The sequence below is a fragment of the Hibiscus syriacus genome, unplaced genomic scaffold, assembly GCF_006381635.1.
Source record: "Hibiscus syriacus cultivar Baekdansim isolate YM2019G1 unplaced genomic scaffold, ASM638163v2 tig00110378_pilon, whole genome shotgun sequence".
NCBI lineage: Eukaryota > Viridiplantae > Streptophyta > Magnoliopsida > Malvales > Malvaceae > Hibiscus > Hibiscus syriacus.
This window is the reverse complement of record NW_024062712.1, coordinates 244,056-262,909: the sequence shown is the minus strand read 5'-3', so window position 1 is coordinate 262,909 and position 18,854 is coordinate 244,056. Positions and strand designations below refer to the sequence as shown.

Genomic DNA, 18,854 nt, shown 5'->3' with positions numbered 1-18,854 from the left:
AGGTGATCAATTTATTATCTTTTTTAAATTGATAATTAAAATAAAAAAAAGACGAAACACAAAATCTACCATTAGTTTAAGAATATAAATCTTACTCGAAAGTATTTCAATAAAATGTTCCTGCTCTTGCATTTAAGATTTTTAAAAATATTTTATTTTAATTTGTCATTAAAACTTTCACTTGTACTGTATTTAATTGACAAAAAAACATTAGTTTAACATTAATAAAATTGGTTTGGTTGTTGAATGTAAATGTAAGACGCCATAATCATCCAACAACGGAGTTCCTTGTATGAATAAAACTCCCAAGGATTTAAAAACCCTAATTACCCAAATCTCCCGTGGAATTCAATCTTAATTCACCATCTTCCACCAGAGCCATGAATTTACCTTTACTTTAAACCCCCCCAAAGAACAAAACAGAACCTTACTCTGAAGCTAAAAGAAAGAACTAAAATAAAGGCTTCATCTTTATTTCTGGTATCTGCAAAGTGCAAACCCATCAAGAAAATCCCAGAAAATAAAAAGCCCAGACTTGTTTCGAGCAAGAAAATCGTAAAAGGAATTTTCTTTTCTTAGTTTTTGGGTAAGAAAAGAAAATCTTAGGGGAAATGCCAGGCGTAGCTTTGAAATTATACAGTGTATTCTTCAAGTTCGTCTTCAAACACCGTCTGCAAAACCTCATCCAATCCTCTATCGATGAATCTTCCAGTTCGTACGGTGTAGCGACCCGACCCGAGGAATCCATTTCCGCCTCCAACCCTTCGTTCACTGATGGTGTCGCCACTAAAGACATCCACATCGATCCATTCACTGCCGTTTCAATTCGGATCTTCCTCCCTGATTCCTCCCTTTCCCCTCCCGAACAACCCGATTCAAAACCCAAGCCCAGATCGTCCCAAGAAAATGACCCGAATTCCCATAATCACCGCCGGAGTAGTTATGGTCCGTCGAATATGAACCCCCCGAGAAATGATTCGAGAAGAAGCAGTCTAGAGGGGTTGAATTTAAGATCCGACAATATTGCTTATAGAGGATATTCACCGTTACCTCAAAATTGTCGAAAATTACCAATAATGTTGCAATTTCACGGCGGCGGTTGGGTGAGTGGGAGCAATGATTCAGTTGCTAATGATTATTTTTGTCGAAGGATAGCGAAATTGTGTGATGTTATAGTCGTCGCAGTCGGTTACAGGTTGGCACCGGAGAATAGGTATCCGGCTGCATTTGAGGATGGGTTGAAGGTGTTGAACTGGTTAGCAAAGCAAGCCAATTTAGCCGAGTGTAGTAAGTCGTTGGGGAACGGGGCGCGTGGGGCTGGATCAGAGTTCACCAATGCTGAATTTCAAAGACATTTTGTGGATGCTTTTGGGGCTTCAATGGTTGAGCCGTGGTTGGCCGCTCATGGAGATCCATCTAGGTTGTTATTCCTATATGAAGTTTTGAGCTTGATTGCATTTAGTTTTGTTGCTGAAATTATTAGATTTAAAACAATTAGTTAACTGTAATTCGATCCTGGCCATGAATGCAATGCTGCAATCTTCTATTGTGTCTGTTGTTTTTGTTAGATTTGCTTCCGTTGATGTGCATCGTTTGTTGTTGATTTTGTTAAGAACAGGGGCTTGGTGCAATTAGATCAGGAATTTTGACTTTATAAGCTTAAAGATGTTTGTTGTTAGTAGATGCAATGCAGGATTATTGGCTAATGGCTGTAGATTTGATGTGTTTTATTTAGTTGAGATGGCTTAGGATTAGGAAGTGGGTTTTGATTTTGGAATTGAGACTTATAACATATAAGCTTCAATTTTTGTGTAATTTGAATACTTTTGAATATGAGCCGTTGGAAAGTAAATACGGTTAAGATATCTTTGATCATGCTCTCATCTGAATTGTTTAACTGGGTAACAAGTCTTTAAAATCCATAGTCTCTCATTTTGTGTTCTACTATATGGACTCAATCTCAGAACCTGAGATTTTAAGACAACTTTCTGTGGCTGGGCTTTCATTTTTGTTTGTGCACAACGACCTTCTGTTTGTTGAACACAATTCAATAGTTTGGTTTCGTTTGCATTTTTCATAATCTCATGTTTTTCTCTTAATATTGATTACATTTTGTTGATGGTTGCCCTTGGTTTTAGCTTGTGGTACCTATTTATAGTTTTGATTTGGGTTTGTGGCATGGAAGTTCTTTATTGACATCTTAATTGGTCAAAAAGTATGCATCCGTCTTTTTTTATTCTATTTGAGAATTAACAAATGTTTTTATTTTCCCCAGGCCTATTTCATTGCTGTATTTAGATTTTATATTTGAGTGGTTTAACCGATGCATCAGAAAGAGAATAATATAAGAATCTACTATTATATTTTTTTCGAGTTATATCTTCCATTTGTTTAGGTGACCTTTATTACTAGGTATGGCGTCTACTAGGCTTTCATGTTATCCTCTCGTGCCATTCATGCAATAGCACGTAGATTCTTATTTACATTTGTCATGTAGTGTCGGTACAATTCATATGTTATGATCAAAGGCCTTTTAGACTGCATGTAGCTAGAGTTTTACTGTTTTAGTAGGCATTTAATGTCCAGTTGACAATTGATTGTATCATGTTCATTGTTGTCTTAAGTACGGTCATCAATCTTCTGGACTATAATCTCCGGTATTAGTCGAGTATACAGTTATCATGTGTAGCAAAAGGCGTGCAAAAGATAGAGTCAACCTGGAAATCAAACTCGAATGAGGTAGAATTCTGGTCAGGGAAGAATCTGTCTGAATAAGTCCCAAGTTTGATCTCACGCCTGACATTTGGGTGGAATTAAATGTTGGCAAATCATGATTAATTGTTATTCTGTAAAATTGGTGGTTCTTAGTACTTTACTCTTTATATACGTATGTATATATATATATATTCTTCTGTTTTGCCTAATGATTTATTGTGATATCCTTTAAAACAGATGTGTTCTACTTGGAGTGAGTTGTGGAGCAAATATTGCAGATTATGTGGCTCGCAAAGCTGTGGAGGCAGGCAAGCGTCTGGCTCCTGTCAAGGTTGTAGCACAGGTTCTAATGTACCCATTCTTCATCGGGAACGTCCCCACACACTCTGAAATAAAGCTGGCAAACTCGTACTTTTATGACAAGGCTATGTGCCTACTTGCATGGAAACTCTTTCTTCCCAAGGAAGAGTTCAGCTTGGACCACCCGGCCGCTAATCCACTGATTCCAGACAGGGGCCCACCTCTGAAACTTATGCCCCCAACACTAACCGTTGTAGCAGAGCATGACTGGATGAGAGACCGGGCGATTGCTTACTCGGAGGCCCTTCGGAAGGTAAACGTAGATGCACCTGTTCTTGAGTATAAGGATGCAGTTCATGAATTTGCAACCCTTGACATGCTTCTAAAGACACCTCAGGCCGAGGCCTGTGCCGAGGACATTGCCATCTGGGCTAAGAAATACATCTCATTGCGAGGTCACGAGTTCTCATATTAAAATGTAGAAAAGAAAAGAAAATGTATGAGGCGGATCATCATCCAACGACATCCTTCTCTATTTATTCGGTTTTGAAAAAGAGAACGATACAAGGATTTTGTGCCGGAGGATTTGGACAATGTATTGCTTTTGTTCATTGTTGGTAACGTGATCATCGGGTTTGCTCGTCAGCTTCCAGGTTTACCCTTATGCCCTGTTCTGTTCCTTTTTGTAAGATAAAAACCTGTCTGATGGTAGATAATAAGTGAGTTGAGATTACTTTCTTTTCATTGAGATGTCAATTACATTTTTTGTTTCATGTGAATTAAAATGTACTATTTGTAGCGACTAGCGAATATAGTTTGATTTATTTGATATAACACACTTGTATTTACAGTGTAGCCGAGAATCTCATCCTTTGTCTACCTCAAATTACCTGTTCCATAGAAGGATGTGGGGAAACTACTGGGATATCATACGATAAAAATGTCCGAATTATGCAGATAATATTTAATCTCTAATTTATTGTTGAATAAAAAGTAAAAATATTCAAATTCTCCACTGTAAATCTTCTATTTACAGTTTCAAACTATTATGTATTTGAATATAAGTTAAGAAATTATAATTTAATTGAGTATAATAAAAAGAAAAATAATTTAAAAGATTTTTTTATGTGTTGGGCGTTACTAGGTAGGGACCGTTCTGATATAGGACGAATTGGTGTGTCATTGCCTCGGCTTGTGGGTTTGTTGGCTACTGTGCATGCTGCTTCAAGTGTATAAGTCGAGCAAGTCCTTGCTGGCTTGTGCCTTGTGGGTTATTCAGGGTTTCAAGCTTCCTGTGTCCTAGGGAGGGTCTGGTTCTCTGTGTACTGCTTTTGTTCATTAGGATATTTTGATTCGGGTGTTTTGTTTTTTTTTTTGGTTGACCTCCTGATTTCAAGGTTTCACTTTGATTAATCCGGATTGACCCGTGTTGCACATCTAACTTAGACGGGTGAATTTCCCAACAGGAATTTTCTGCATACACAGACTGTTCGAGTCTTTGCTTAAGTGATGTTAAGCTGTTTACCATTTGAATTTGAATAAATCTATGTTGATTTTGGATTGTTTGTTAGTAGAATGTTTTGCCCTTTTGTTTGGAGTCGAACCCGGTTTGTCAGAATATATTGTTGTTTTGCTCTGTTAGTCTGTATAACGTAGTCATGGTGCACTATTTTTCCTCCAGTCAAGTGTAGGAAGGTTTTTCTATCGAATCTCATGGTCGTATTATTTTGTATATGCATTATCTAATAAGCGTACAAAGCTTTACCTTTCAAAAAAATATTTTAAACTTTTGACATCAAAATATGTTGAGTAATCAATTAAGTGTTTAATCCTCCAGTTATTGTTCACAAAATATTAATTTTTTTTGGTAAATAAAGTTGACTAAACTGCTAACTAATCACCTCACTAAATCTAACATATCTTCATGGAGCAGTGCATGTACTGCTATTGGAGCCGAGTGGTATGATCTCCCCAAAAAGTCGTTCTTTTGGACCAGTTTAGTTATATTATCGGCTTGCCGATTAGCTTGACTCTTCACTTGATTGAAAGAAACTTCCCATCCTTTATTTAACCATTCCTGTATGTGCTGCAAGATGACTGGGTTAGTATGCTTTTGTTGTCTTTGCGAAACGAGTTTACAAGCCTCCATGTTATCTAGCTCTATAATAACTTGCCTTGCATCTAAGTTCCAGGCATGTGATAGACCTTCTAGGACTCCCCAGAGTTCGGCCTCTAGCACGGTACATGTGCCAACTGCTCTGGCGAATCCAGTAAACCATTCGCCTTTGTCGTTCCTTGCCACTCCACCACACGATCTGTAGCCGTCCTTAGGGTCACGTGCTCCATCTGTATTCATCTTGTTCCAGCCTGTAGGTGACGCTTCCCATCTATCTGTCCGTCGCAGTAAATCCCTCTCTATTTGTAAAGCTATCCTCTTTTGTTGTTCTCTCGAACTCCAGCAGCATGCTAGATCCAAAATTGTGAAGCTAACTACCTTTTCCGGTTCAAAGACGCAGAGATTCCCGCATTTCCACAGAATGATTAAATAGGAGTTTAATATTTTTTAAATATTTTAAATAAAGACGTAACGTTTTTGAATCTAATAAAACAATTATTGATTTGATTAAATTTAATGATACGATATTATTTCCAGGCACACTCATGAATCTAGCCTTAAACATTTATCATTTTGTCAATCTTTAAAATTCAATTAAAATATTATTTTAGGAAAAAAATTAATTGAATCATTATTTTTTTGGTAAATGAATCATTAAAATTTAACGAGGTTAATATAACAACTTGTGTGGTAGTCCGTGTATACTTTATAGATTGAATAACTTTTAAGAATTTATGAGCTTTTTAAATTTTTAAAATCTTTTATGTGTTTTTTAAAGTATTGTCAGACATATTATCACGTTAATATTAACTGTTAAATTTTAAAGGTTAAATTAGATTTTTATAAAAAATAATATTTAAAAAATAGAGGATTAAAATTATTTAAATAAAGAATTAAATTAAATTGATAAAAAAAATCAGTGTATAAGATTAAATATATAATTATATTTTTATAAAAATGATATAATATTAAAATTAATTGAATCGAAATGTAAAAATATATCTTTGGATTTGGCTGCATGAATGTTTCTTATTTTCAAGTACATATATATAAACTCCCCACCAGATATTACATTTGTATTGGTTGAGGTAGCCTAATTTAATTTGTATATTTAATTATATACTGTGACGGAATTATGTAGAGATACGTCATACGTGTCCACTGTTTCCTTAATTTTTTATCATTAAAAATATAAAGATAAATATCTATCTAAACCTTTAAATTTTTGTTTATTATAATTTCACATCTCATTTTTTATTATTAAATATACTTGCCCTTTGATCTAGAATCTTGACTCCATTCCTAATTATATAGATATATATCAATTAAAATTACACATGTATAAGTTGATGTTAAATAGTTAATAATAAATAATATATATTTATAATATATATATATATATATATTGTTGGAAAATTTTGATAAATTTAGAATTTTGAATGAGAAATTGATCCGAGAACCAAGGAGTGGCCGAAAATATGTTTTAAGGAAATTATGTAGCGACATGCCTCAATTGATTCCGATCACAAAATAAAATATAAAAGAATATTTTTATTTCCTTTTTAATTCTCTTTTATTATAAAGAATTTGATTTATTTCTTTTACTTTTTCTTGGGTTTCAATTTCGTCTCGGATTGTTACTCTCATATAACAATAATTGTTGGGGAAAAAGGTGAATTACATTGATGAATTTAATATTTATATTAAATTCATAATCTTTTAAATATTGTAAATTAAATAATATTTATTTAATTTGAATAATAAAAGGAGTGTATATCTGTTTAATATTTTAAATTTAAAAAATATTATTATATGTTTAAATTTAGATATTAAAATATATCTGATTGGAATAAATCTCTCAGGTTTAATATTTTAAATTTAAAATATATTATCATCTATTTAAATTTATATATTAAAAGAGATTTAGATGGAGTAAAACTCTATTGAAATTCCCCTATAAATACTAAGCAAACCTCTCAGTTTTTTCATATCTGAGAATTCAAGAAGTTTTTTTCTCTTGAAAATATTTCTTCTCCTTAGAAAATAATCGTTTTCTCCCTTAGTTTTTCTGGTGATAGTCGAAGGCAAGGAAAATTCTTGATCTCTACTATTGTGCTATTATAGTTGATCATCTAGTTGTTGTACTTGGGAGACAGACGACCAAAAGATCTCGAGCACCAAAGAGTGACCGAAAATATTTCTTAAGGAAACTGTGTAGCGACGGGCTTCAACTGATTCCGATAACAAGATCAAATATAAAAGAGTATTTTATTTACTTTTTTAATTCTCTTTTATTTATAAATAATTTGATTATTTCTTTTACTTTTTTCTCAGGTTCCATTTTTTTCTCGAATTGTTACTCTCGAATAACAATCTTAAGACATATTTCATCTTCTACCCTTCTTGATCCGAGATAATTCAGAGATAGTAAACAAATTTGTATAGGGATTTATTTTGTCGTCTGAATGGGTTTACTAGAATCTCAAGTGGACAAATTTGTGTAACATAAATTTTCGTGAAAGTAACTGTGGTTATGTAATACCCCAAAATTTGACTAGTGACTAAAATGTAAGTTTTAAAAGTTTGAGGACTAAAGTATAAACTTTGTAAATGTTCAAGGACTAAAAATGTAACTTTGAAAAGTTATAGATTTTAGCTCGTAAATGAACAGTTTGGCCTAAAACAAGGATTTTTGTGGGGAATCAAATTTTCGGTATGGGATTTGTGTTAAAAGTTATAAAACGATAAAGTTCGGTATTGAAATCGAATAATCAGATTGAATTGAAATTTTATGAAAATTTGAAGGATGTTATAAAATGGTATGAAATATTATTTTCATATTTTATATCAAATAAATTTGTCTCAGAACAGTGTAATTTTTCAGATTTGGTCAAACAGTGGAATTTTAGTGACTAAAGTGCAATTTTTGAAAATTGCATGGCTAAAGTGAAAAGTCAAAGTCAAGTTTATTTATATTTGAATAAGGAATATTTTAATGGAAGATAATGCAATGACATTTGGGAATTATCAAGTTTCATTAATGGTATTTTTGGACTAAGTTGTGAATTAGAGAATTAATCTATATGAAATTCTCTATCATTTGATACCAATATTTCATAGTGAAGATGCTTATATGTTGAGATTGAAAGTTAGGTTTTATGTAGGATTTTTGGAGTTTGAAGAATTAATGAAAGATTATTATGTTTTTGATGTTGGAGATTAATTTTCAACCATGTATGATGTTTAAAATCAAGTGTATAATGATTTAAAGCTTTTAGCCTAATTAGGGTTTTGTTGATTGATTGAATTTTGGTTCAATTTAATGTTGTGTTGATTAGAATAACATGAATTTGAAGTAAGGAAGTTGTTAAGGAAGTTGAATTCATGCTTGAAATTGAATGAAAGACTAGTCTTATGATCATAGTGACATTCGGCCATTGGGGAAAAATTAAGGGAAAATATTGAAAAATTTCCTATGTTCTAGAATTGATATTAGAAGTGTTATATGTGATTTGGAGATCAATTTGGAGTCTTGAGTTATTAAAAGGGTTAATATATAAGTTTTGAGGATTGTGGGATATTATTGCAAGAATGTAATATTTGAAGGGTTAATGTTGATTTTTGATAGTTGAAAATGCTGGAAATTTAAGTTGGAAAGTTGTTTGGAACCAAATTTCAAATTTGGTAAAATTTGATGGTGGAATTAAAAAAGTCTCAATATTTTGGAGACTTGAATATACAAGCATCAAAACGACGTTATTTTGAAAAACTTAAATATACACCAAAACGACGTTGTTTTGAATCATATATTGAAAGTTGGGTGATGAAAATAGGAGAGAGAGTAAAATTCAATGAGCAAATTGAACAAATTGAAAGTTGAGAAAGAAAAATAAGAGAGAGAGTAAAATTCAGTGAGCAAATTGAAAGTTGAATGAGGAAAATAAGAGATAAAATAAAGTTCAGTGAGGAACGATGTAATTTACTCATGAGGAAAAGCCATCGAATTTACATCTCTATTTGACAAGTCCAGTAAAAACTTTTAACAATAATATATCGTAAACGTCTCGTTTGAGTGTGTTGGGGAAAAGACTTCTGCAAAATAGAAAGTTAACAATAATATTTTTTTGAGAAAATCGCCTCAGTGACCAAAAAAAAGTTATAATATACGATTTTAACCAACTTTTTTTGGATTTGCCAAAATGACCAACAAAATCGCAACGCGAAATAAAAATCGCAACGCGATCCCCAGAATCGCAAATCAGTTTCCAAAATCGCAACGCGATTCTTGAAAATCGCAATGCGATAGTACAAATTCGCATTGCGATTTTCCAAAATCGCAACGCGAATATGAAAATCGCAACGCGAACACATAAATCGCAACGCGTATCCGTAAATCGCAACGTGTATCCGTAAATCGCAACGTGTATCCGTAAATCGCAACGCGTATGGGTAAATCGCAATGCGTATCCGTATATCGCAACGCGTATCCGTAAATCGCAACGATAATCCGTAAATCGCAACGAGAATCCGTAAATCGCAACGATAATCTGTAAATCACAACACTGAAATTTTGGGTATATAACACTGAAATCATAAACTAAATCCCTAAATCGCAACTCATTCCATCTCCATCTATCACTCTCTCCGGCGACATCCGTTCCTATATCCAACGACATCCTTCCCAATCCGGCAACAGGTTTTAGTTTCGCAGCTCGTCTGTTTAGTAAATTAATTTACAACCATGAAATCATCTAATGTTGATCATGTTTGGATAGATTTGTGTTTTGGAGGGTCATGGGATAATGTTCATGGTGTTTTACAATATATGCCTTTACCCATGAATCTTCAACTAAAATTGTCTTTACAAAAGTTAACTTATGAAACTCTAATGCTACGTGTTTCAAATAAATTGAATTTAGAGCCCCTAAGTGGATTTAGGCTATCTTATCAGAGAAATGGTAAAGTTTATTTGTTAACCGACAATGAAGATGTTGAACGATTCATTGCTTACATTAGTGTTTCACAAGATGATGTTACATTGTATGTGTTGAACCTAGAAGTAGTATTGTTGGGTCAGTAGGGTAGTAATCAACTAAGTTTTTCTCAAAACCCACAACCTTCTCTAATCCAAATCCCAATCAACTTTCAGCACCAAATTCCGGTTTCGTATTGACCAGTTAGACGATGATGAGCCAACAGAAAAAATTGTGAGTACTAGTCAGTATTCGAAATTTGGTCTTGGTCAATATCCGGACTTTGATATTGGTCAATACACGGATTTTGATGATGTTTCAGAAGAAGAAACAGACCATGGTGTAATGATATTGATATTGGTCAATACCCGAATTTTGATGATGAAACAGCCGTTGCCGAAGAATGTATTGTTGATGATAATGAGGAGGAAGTTACGACTGTGAATGAACATGTTGAACATCCATTCTGTAATTCATATAATCCTGAAGAAGAAAAAGAAGAAGAAAAAGTCCCCGAAGAAAAGAAAATGCCACGGGCGTATAACTGGAATATGCCAGAATTACTTCAGATACCGGAAGAAGAGTTGATAAAGAAAGTAGTTGATTGTTACACAAAAGTTATTCGTATCAAGAAAGATGATTGTTTGATACAAAGGAAGACTTGAAGATAGCTTTATATACGAAATGTGTGGAAGATGGCTATCAACTAAAAGTTAACAAATCAAGCAAAGATCGTTTCGAAACAAGGTGTATGATTGACAAAAACTGTACGTGGCGTATGATTGCAAAGAGAATAAAAGATTGCAAAATGTTTCAAGTTAGGACTTTTATTGATAAACATACATGTTCAAGAACCCAAGTTTTTCCTCACCATAGACAGGCAAACAAAAAGGTGTTGGGTGGTTTTCTGGCTGAGTTAATGTTTTTGAATGGCAGGGTATATCGGGGACATGAAATTATGACTGACATGAATGCTCGGTTCAGATTAGTATATCATATTCTCAAGCTTGGAGAGCCAAATGTTATGCCTTGGAATTGTTGAGGGGGTCGCCAGAAGCATCGTTTGCCCAACTGCCGGCTTATTGTCACAATTTAAAGCTGAAAAATCCTGGGTCGGTAACTCATATCAAACAGATAGAGATGGACGCTTTGAGTTGCTGTTTATCGCCATTGGTGCTACGGTTAGTAAATCAATATAATTTTGTTGACTCATTTTGTTAGTTACATGCATTTCACATTTAAATGATTATATTTCTTGTGTATATTATTTTGTAGATTCGTTCGTTTATACTTGCATGCGCCCAGTTATTATAGTTGACGGAGCACATTTGAAAGGTCGATACCTTGGAGTAAACTTATTAGCAGTAGCCATGGATGCTAACAATGGGATATTGCCAATAGCTTACGGGTTGGCAAATCTGAAACCTCTGATTCATGGACATGGTTTATGGGGCATCTTAGGGATTGCATAGGTCCTATTAGCAATCTGACAATCATATCCGATAGGGCAAACTCAATTGACAACACTGTTAGAAGGTGTTTCCCAGATGCTTTTCATGGACTTTGTGGTGTTCATTTGTATAGAAATCTAAATCAAGGTCTGCTGGTATAAAAAAGCACAATGGACATACTGGAAGGCTGTAAAAGCTTATCGGGAAGTGGATTTCAATAAGCATATAAATTGTTTAAGACGTGTTTTGCCTCAGTGTGCTCAAACACTAGAAGATGTCGGGTTTGAAAGATGGTCAAGAGTACATCAACTTGGAGCAAGATATGGTTTCATGACGTCTAATAGTGCAGAATCAATCAACGCTCTAAGTCGTCATTCCCGGAAATTACCCATTACTATGTTAATGGAGTTTTTTCGAGCCTCTATTCAACAGTGGTACTACAAGAAAAGAAACCATGCAGGTATTATTTCTTTGAATTCGTAACTTATCATATTTATATATTTTACTAAGTATTGTTTATTTAAATTTACAGGAACATTGGAACATCGTGTTACACCATGGACTGAAAAAAGATAACGAAACGTGTGTGAAGTCAACGTCATGGAGAGTTGAACCATGTTCAAACACTTTGTTTCAAGTACTGGATAATAACTTAAATGGGCTAGTCGATCTAAATGCAAAGACGTGTAGTTGTATGAAATGGCAAACATCTGGTTATCCGTGTGGCCATGTTATAAAAGTTGCTCTTCATTTAAACCAAGATGATTCAGCGCATACGCTATGGATTGCTACACTACAGAAGTTTATCGACAGACTTATGCCGAGATTGTCTACCCTATTCCACATCCTTCTGAGTGGGACATACCAGATGACTTACAAACAGTTTTGCCACCAGCCATGGACAGAAGGCTACCTGGCCGACCAAAAAGTCACGATCGTATACCGTCTAAGGGTGAAGAGAAGAAGAGATCGACATGTAGTCGGTGCAGGAAAGTGGTCATACAAGGTTGACATGTGGATCACCAGTGCCATCAAAATCATCTTTTCCTCTACCAAAATATGGATCCTCATCAAAATCCAAAGCTCATATGGTGTCAAGCAAAAGGCAATCATCTTTAAAATCCCAATCACATTGGCTTCACCTTTTGGGACTGTTAACTTAGGTGATTTTTAAATGCAACGTTGTATTATGTGGATTTTATGTGTGAACTTTTAACATTTTCAGTTGAATTAATGACTCAGGCCAACCATTTTGACTTAACCAACTCTTGTTATTCAGTTGTTATCACTATTAGGCATGCATTTGACTATCGCAACACGGAAATTACAATCGCAACGAGAGAATCGCAATGCGAAATGAAATCCCAACATGAAAATCGCAATGCGGAAATGAAAATCGCAACGAGAGAATCACAATGCGAAATGAAAATCGCAATGCGAAATGAAAATCGCAACGAGAGAATCGCAATGCGAAATGAAAATCGCAATGCGAAATGAAAATCGCAATGCGAAATGAAAATCGCAACGAGAGAATCGCAATGCGAAATGAAAATCGCAATGCGAAATTATAAACGCATTGCGATTCTCTCGTTGCGATTTTCATTTCCGCATTGCGATTTTCATTTCGCATTGCGATTCTCTCGTTGCGATTTTCATTTCGCATTGCGATTTTCATTTCGCATTGCGATAGTCATTTTTGCCTTCAACATAATACAGATTGAAATCAACAAAATCAACCATTACATTTCAATCAATTAAACAAGCACAAATAAGAATTATGTTCGCATCAATTACACAAATCAACTTTTACAAATCATCTTTTACAAATCAATTAAACAATCAAAAAATAAGCAATAATTCTTATTTCCGATCATCTACTATTGAATCAACTTTTACAAATCAATTAAACAATCAAAAAAATCAATTAAACTATTGAATCAACTTTTGCAGCCATACATCATTTTCACGCAGTTCACTTCTGAGATTAACCTGCAGAAACCAAACATTTGCTCAAACAACACTTCTACACATCTAAAACCTACAAACAGCAAATTATTGAATTCTAGGTACTTAACCAACATTTTCAAACCAAAAGTATATAAACTTACCAATTGTTTATGGACATTTTTATAACGCGGATGCAGGTAGGCAGCGTCTCGTATATATCGATTTAGCCATATAATGCCGAAACCACAAGCCTACTGCAGCTCTATCTCTATCGGTGGGAGGTAGATACTTGATGCTTCCCGTCGTCAAACGCTCCAACGCCAAGCATACGAGAGGACCACAATCTCCTCTGGCTCCGCTCGTTTGTTGTGGCGCGGTCTCGTCTCTAATAACTGTAATATTGAGCTTCTTTGGCTTCTTATTTCCAGAACGAGTCCAATAATTGATCGCATCCAAGAATTTAGCCAAATGAGAGCTCCATCCCTTAATAACATCTCTTAAATCAGCCAATGATATGTAATTTATCATGCTGTCATACACTATTGTCTTAAGGGATGGGAGCTGAAGCTCGACGAGAATCCAATGTTTACGTTCCAAAACAGGGATAAACACCTGCAATCATAAGTAATTCATTCATTTGCGCACTTATTTCATAAAACCTTTAAACTCAATCTAAAATAAATACTAACCTTATCGACCTCCCACCATGCAGGATAAAGTTTAGCTTGTCCATTGCCCAAATCAAATGATTCATCTCGTGCATTCTTCAAGTGAACGGCGTGAAAAGACGTCGGCATAATTGTATATCGTATATTTTTATTTTTCTTAAGTTTCTTATTATTAGAAGACGTGTCACCCACGCATCGATATGCTGTTTTACAAAAAAAGACATATATTAGTGACTTACATAATTTAAAAAAAAATTAATCAAATTGAAATATAAGAAAAATATAAGACTTACCCCCCCATCGAAATAGCCATTGTCTTCGACCCCTAATAATACGCCCCACCAAGACCGATCAAGCAACAAATAGATATCATCGGTGAGCTTGCATATGTCAGTGAAACACCCCTGGCTCCGCTCATGTAGATAAAAATCAACAGCGGTCTTAGCCCAAAGGGTGTTATCCAGAATTGTGTCCGGTAGTTGTTCCCTCTCCTCTTCAGATACCGGTATGGTACTGGCCGGTAACTCATACGAGAGCCAACTTGAATCCATCATGTCCGGCACGTCAGAGGGTTTCTCAAGAAGCCTACATATGACGCCATGTGAATCGGGCTCTTGAATGGTGGGAGGGACCTCTTCAATGATGACAGTGGCCTCTTGAACGGTGGGAGGGGACTCTCGAGGAATGATAGGGGGGCCTCTTCAACGATAGGAGTGGACTCTTGAGGGATGACAGGCGAGTCGGGCTTCTTCTTGCGGTGTCTTCGCACTATTGGGTGTACGGAGACTTAATAGCACGTGCACGCTGTCTGATGCGTGAACTCCGTCGTGCAAGCATAACCCGACGTAAAGCATCCACTCTATCGGGCCGCTAAATAATTAAATACAAAAATCAGTAAATAAACAGACATGATATTTAAACAGTGAAAACAAAGACAAATATGTTTCAAACTTGCATTGTATTCACCCAAGTCATTATTCTATCATAGTTCACAAAATGCATCAGATAACAAAGAAAAATATGTTTCAAACTAATACCCTGAAGTTAGTATTTGTCTTTGTTTTGTCTATTGGTTGAAGTAATGCATCCATTCAAGTTTCAATTTGCAGAAGAAGAAATAGTTTACTTTCGCAACACGAAACTTAAAATCGCAACGCGAAACCAAAATCGCAACGCGAAATGAAAATCGCAACGACAGAATCGCAATGCGAAATGAAAATCGCAACGAAAGAATCGCAACGCGAAATGAAAATCGCAATGCGATTTTGGTTTCGCGTTGCGATCTTGTCGTTGCGATTTTGGTTTCGCGTTGCGATTCTGTCGTTGCGATTTTCATTTCGCGTTGCGATTTAAGTTTCGTGTTGCGAAAGTAAACTATTTCTTCTTCTGCAAATTGAAACTTGAATGGATTGCATTACTTCAACCAAAAGACAAAACAAAGACAAATACTATTTCACAGTGTTAAAGAATACACAGTTTAGCAGAATTGGCAGCAACCGAACAAATTTACTTTCAACCAAAAGACAAACAAAGACAAATACTATTTCACAGTGTTAAAGAATACACAGTTTAGCAGAATTGGCAGCAACCGAACAAATTACTTTCAACCAAAAGACAAAACAAAGACAAATACTATTTCACAGTGTTAAAGAATACACAGTTTAGCAGAATTGGCAGCAACCGAACAAATTTACTTTCAACCAAAAGACAAAACAAAGACAAATACTATTTCACAGTGTTAAAGAATACACAGTTTAGCAGAATTGGCAGCAACCGAATAAATTTACTAAGCAATCTAAGTGAAATGGCTAATCTAAGTGAAATTACGAGTAAATTTATCATTAAGTTAAATATGGAAAATCTTAAACTTACCTCGTTGCGTAGAGTATGAACCTCATTCTGCAACGATACTATCATCTCACGTAGAGCGGCAACCTCACCACGTAAAGTTGACACCTCCACACGCCATGCACCATCGTTATCGCGTAGAGTACCGATCTCCTCACGCAAGGCATTGACCTCATCACGTAACTCCCTTGACTCATCCCGTGGAGGTGGAGGTGGAGAACAGGGAGATAGGAGTCGTGGCATCTTTGCCGGTCGCCTATCATGAGGTGATGGTGGAGAAGAGGCTCGATGATGTGACGGGATAGGTGATGGCTCTCGTTCTAGAGGTGTATAGTCGGGTCGATCGGGTGATGGCTCTAGGTGAGGTGATGGCTCTCGAATTGGAGGAAGTGGATGCTGCTCATCATCCGTGCCATCAAAAAAACTCTGACTAGCTTGCCACCAATCAGTGGCAAGCTCTTCCTCCGTGGGTGTCAGTCTTTGTAATGGAATGTTGGCCTCCTAAAATATAAAAACTCAAACAAAGTTAAACGTCTACTATTAATAACTTGTTTATATATTATATGAAAGTATTTGTGTTAACTTACATTATTTATTGTCGCATATGGTATTAAGTCTTCCCAATCCAACAGAGTTTTTCTCTTCCAGGAAATAGCCCTGGGAATATCATTTGACGTTTTTATTGCATATGTACGCATGCTGGGGAAAGCCTCGAATATCCAAATCTACAAACAATATAATAACAAAATTAGTAATTGTTAAATAATTAATTATAATTTTAGAAACATTATATAGAAATTCTTACCTTAAAGGCCCAAACAAAGCCTGACAAAGTGTATTTGGACCCATCGCCCCGCAAACTTTTGCGGTCATCAAAGGCAGACGACAACTTAGTCCAGGTAGCTTTCCATATATACGAACCCCACGGAAACAGATTCCATGCATTCAGGTCCTCTACCAATTATTAGCTCCCGATGAATAGGTTGTCTGGCCTCTCTGCCTAAAAAGCCGGCATACACAAGTAGTAGAAGGCATACTCGGACAACATCGACGTCATCCATCCGAGTGAAACCAGCTTTCTTATTAAACAATTTCTTCAGGTCGTCGACATGTAGGTTCGGCTTCTCCATTGACTCATCCAGAAAAACCCGGGATAACCATGATGGGCGGGCGATATGACGAGTGTACCGGCCTACATCATCGTGTCCGAATCGTAGACCAGTGATTAAGCAGAACTCCTTCCGCCCAAAACAAGTATACGCTGGTGGAAAATGAAACCATATCTCTTCCTCACCACGTTGTATACTGTCGGGTAGATTTGATGTCATGGTCTGAAGCCACAAATGGGTCAAATTAGCATCTCCACCCGGATGATGTACTCTCAGCCATGGCCCGAAGCAGGTTTCCTCAAACAATTGTCTTTGAGCAGGTGAAAGCTTCGAAGCAATTGTAGTGGCCAGGCTGACTTTATTTCTCAAGGTCAATTGAGCCGAAAAAATTTCTACAAAAACAATAAACATACCAAGTTAGATATACCAAAAACTACACTGTGAAGATATACCAAAACAATAAACATAAAAGTAGTAGTTTATTCTTGAAACTAAAATTTGCAACACTGTTTTGTCTTTTGGTTGAAATGAAAATCGCAACGAGAGAATCGCAACGCGAGAGAATCGCAACGCGAAATGAAAATCGCAACGAGAGAATCGCAACGCGAAATGAAAATCGCAATGCGATTTTTGGTTTCGCGTTGCGATTCTCTCGTTGCGATTTTCATTTCGCGTTGCGATTCTCTCGTTGCGATTTTCATTTCTCTCGTTGCGACAGTCATTCTCTCGTTGCGATTTTCATTTATCTCGTTGCGACTCTTCTGCAAATTGAAACTTGAATGGATTGCATTACTTCAACCAAAATACAGAACAAAGACAAAGACAAATACTAACTTGAAAATCGCAACGAGAGAATAGCAACGCGAAATGAAAATCGCAACGACAGAATCGTAACGCGAAATGAAATCTAAGTGAAATGGTTAATCTATTATTGAAATGACCAGTAAACTTATCATCAGTTTCAATATGAAAAACCTACAATAATGCAAACATTTCAAAATAAAAATAATTAAAAAAACTAACCCTCGGAGGTTGATTTTCCATTTCTGAATATTGTGAGGGATTTCTGACCGTGAATGGTTGTGAGGGATTTCGCCGGAGATGGGGACGGAAATCTTCGGAGATGGGGACGGATTTCTTCGCCGTAGAGAGTGAGAGATGGAGATGGGACTGAGTTGTGATTTTAGGTTTTAGGTTATGAGTTGCGATTACGGGATTTTGTCTTAATATTCGTTTTTGTAATTTGAAAATAAAATACGCGTAGCGATTATAATGGCGCTTTAAATATCGCGTTGCGATTTACGTATACGCGTTGCGATTTTATGTATTATCGTTGCGATATACGGATACGCATTGCGATTTACCCATACGCATTGCGATTTACGGATACACGTTGCGATTTACGGATATGCGTTGCGATTTATGTGTTCGCGTTGCGATTTTCATATTCGCGTTGCGATTTTGGAAAATCGCAATGCGAATTTGTACTATCGCATTGCGATTTTCAAGAATCGCGTTGCGATTTTTGGAAACTGATTTGCGATTCTGGGGATCGCGTTGCGATTTTTATTTCGCGTTGCGATTTTGTTGGTCATTTTGGCAAATCCAAAAAAAGTTGGTTAAAATCGTATATTATAAGACATTTTTGGTCACTGAGGCGATTTTCTCTTTTTTTTTTTGTATAATCCAATAATTATATTTTTGAAGTTTTCTTGTGAAAAAAGAAA

At 35.6% G+C, this 18,854-nt stretch overlaps 1 protein-coding gene across 2 annotated transcripts; it reads left to right on the top strand.

Moving 5' to 3' along the window:
* The first annotated feature begins 321 nt into the window (after positions 1–321).
* On the top strand, positions 322–3,765 carry LOC120121688 (probable carboxylesterase 16). Of its 2 annotated transcripts, XM_039140995.1 has the most exons (3): positions 324–884; positions 915–1,420; positions 2,953–3,765. In XM_039140995.1, the coding sequence occupies exons 1-3, from the start codon at positions 612–614 to the stop codon at positions 3,488–3,490; spliced, it is 1,317 nt and encodes a 438-aa protein (XP_038996926.1). In that variant the 5' UTR covers positions 324–611; the 3' UTR covers positions 3,491–3,765. The 2 variants fall into 2 exon arrangements, with proteins under 2 accessions (XP_038996925.1, XP_038996926.1); XM_039140994.1 differs by having other exon boundaries at positions 322–1,420.
* The last annotated feature ends 15,089 nt before the right edge of the window (positions 3,766–18,854 follow it).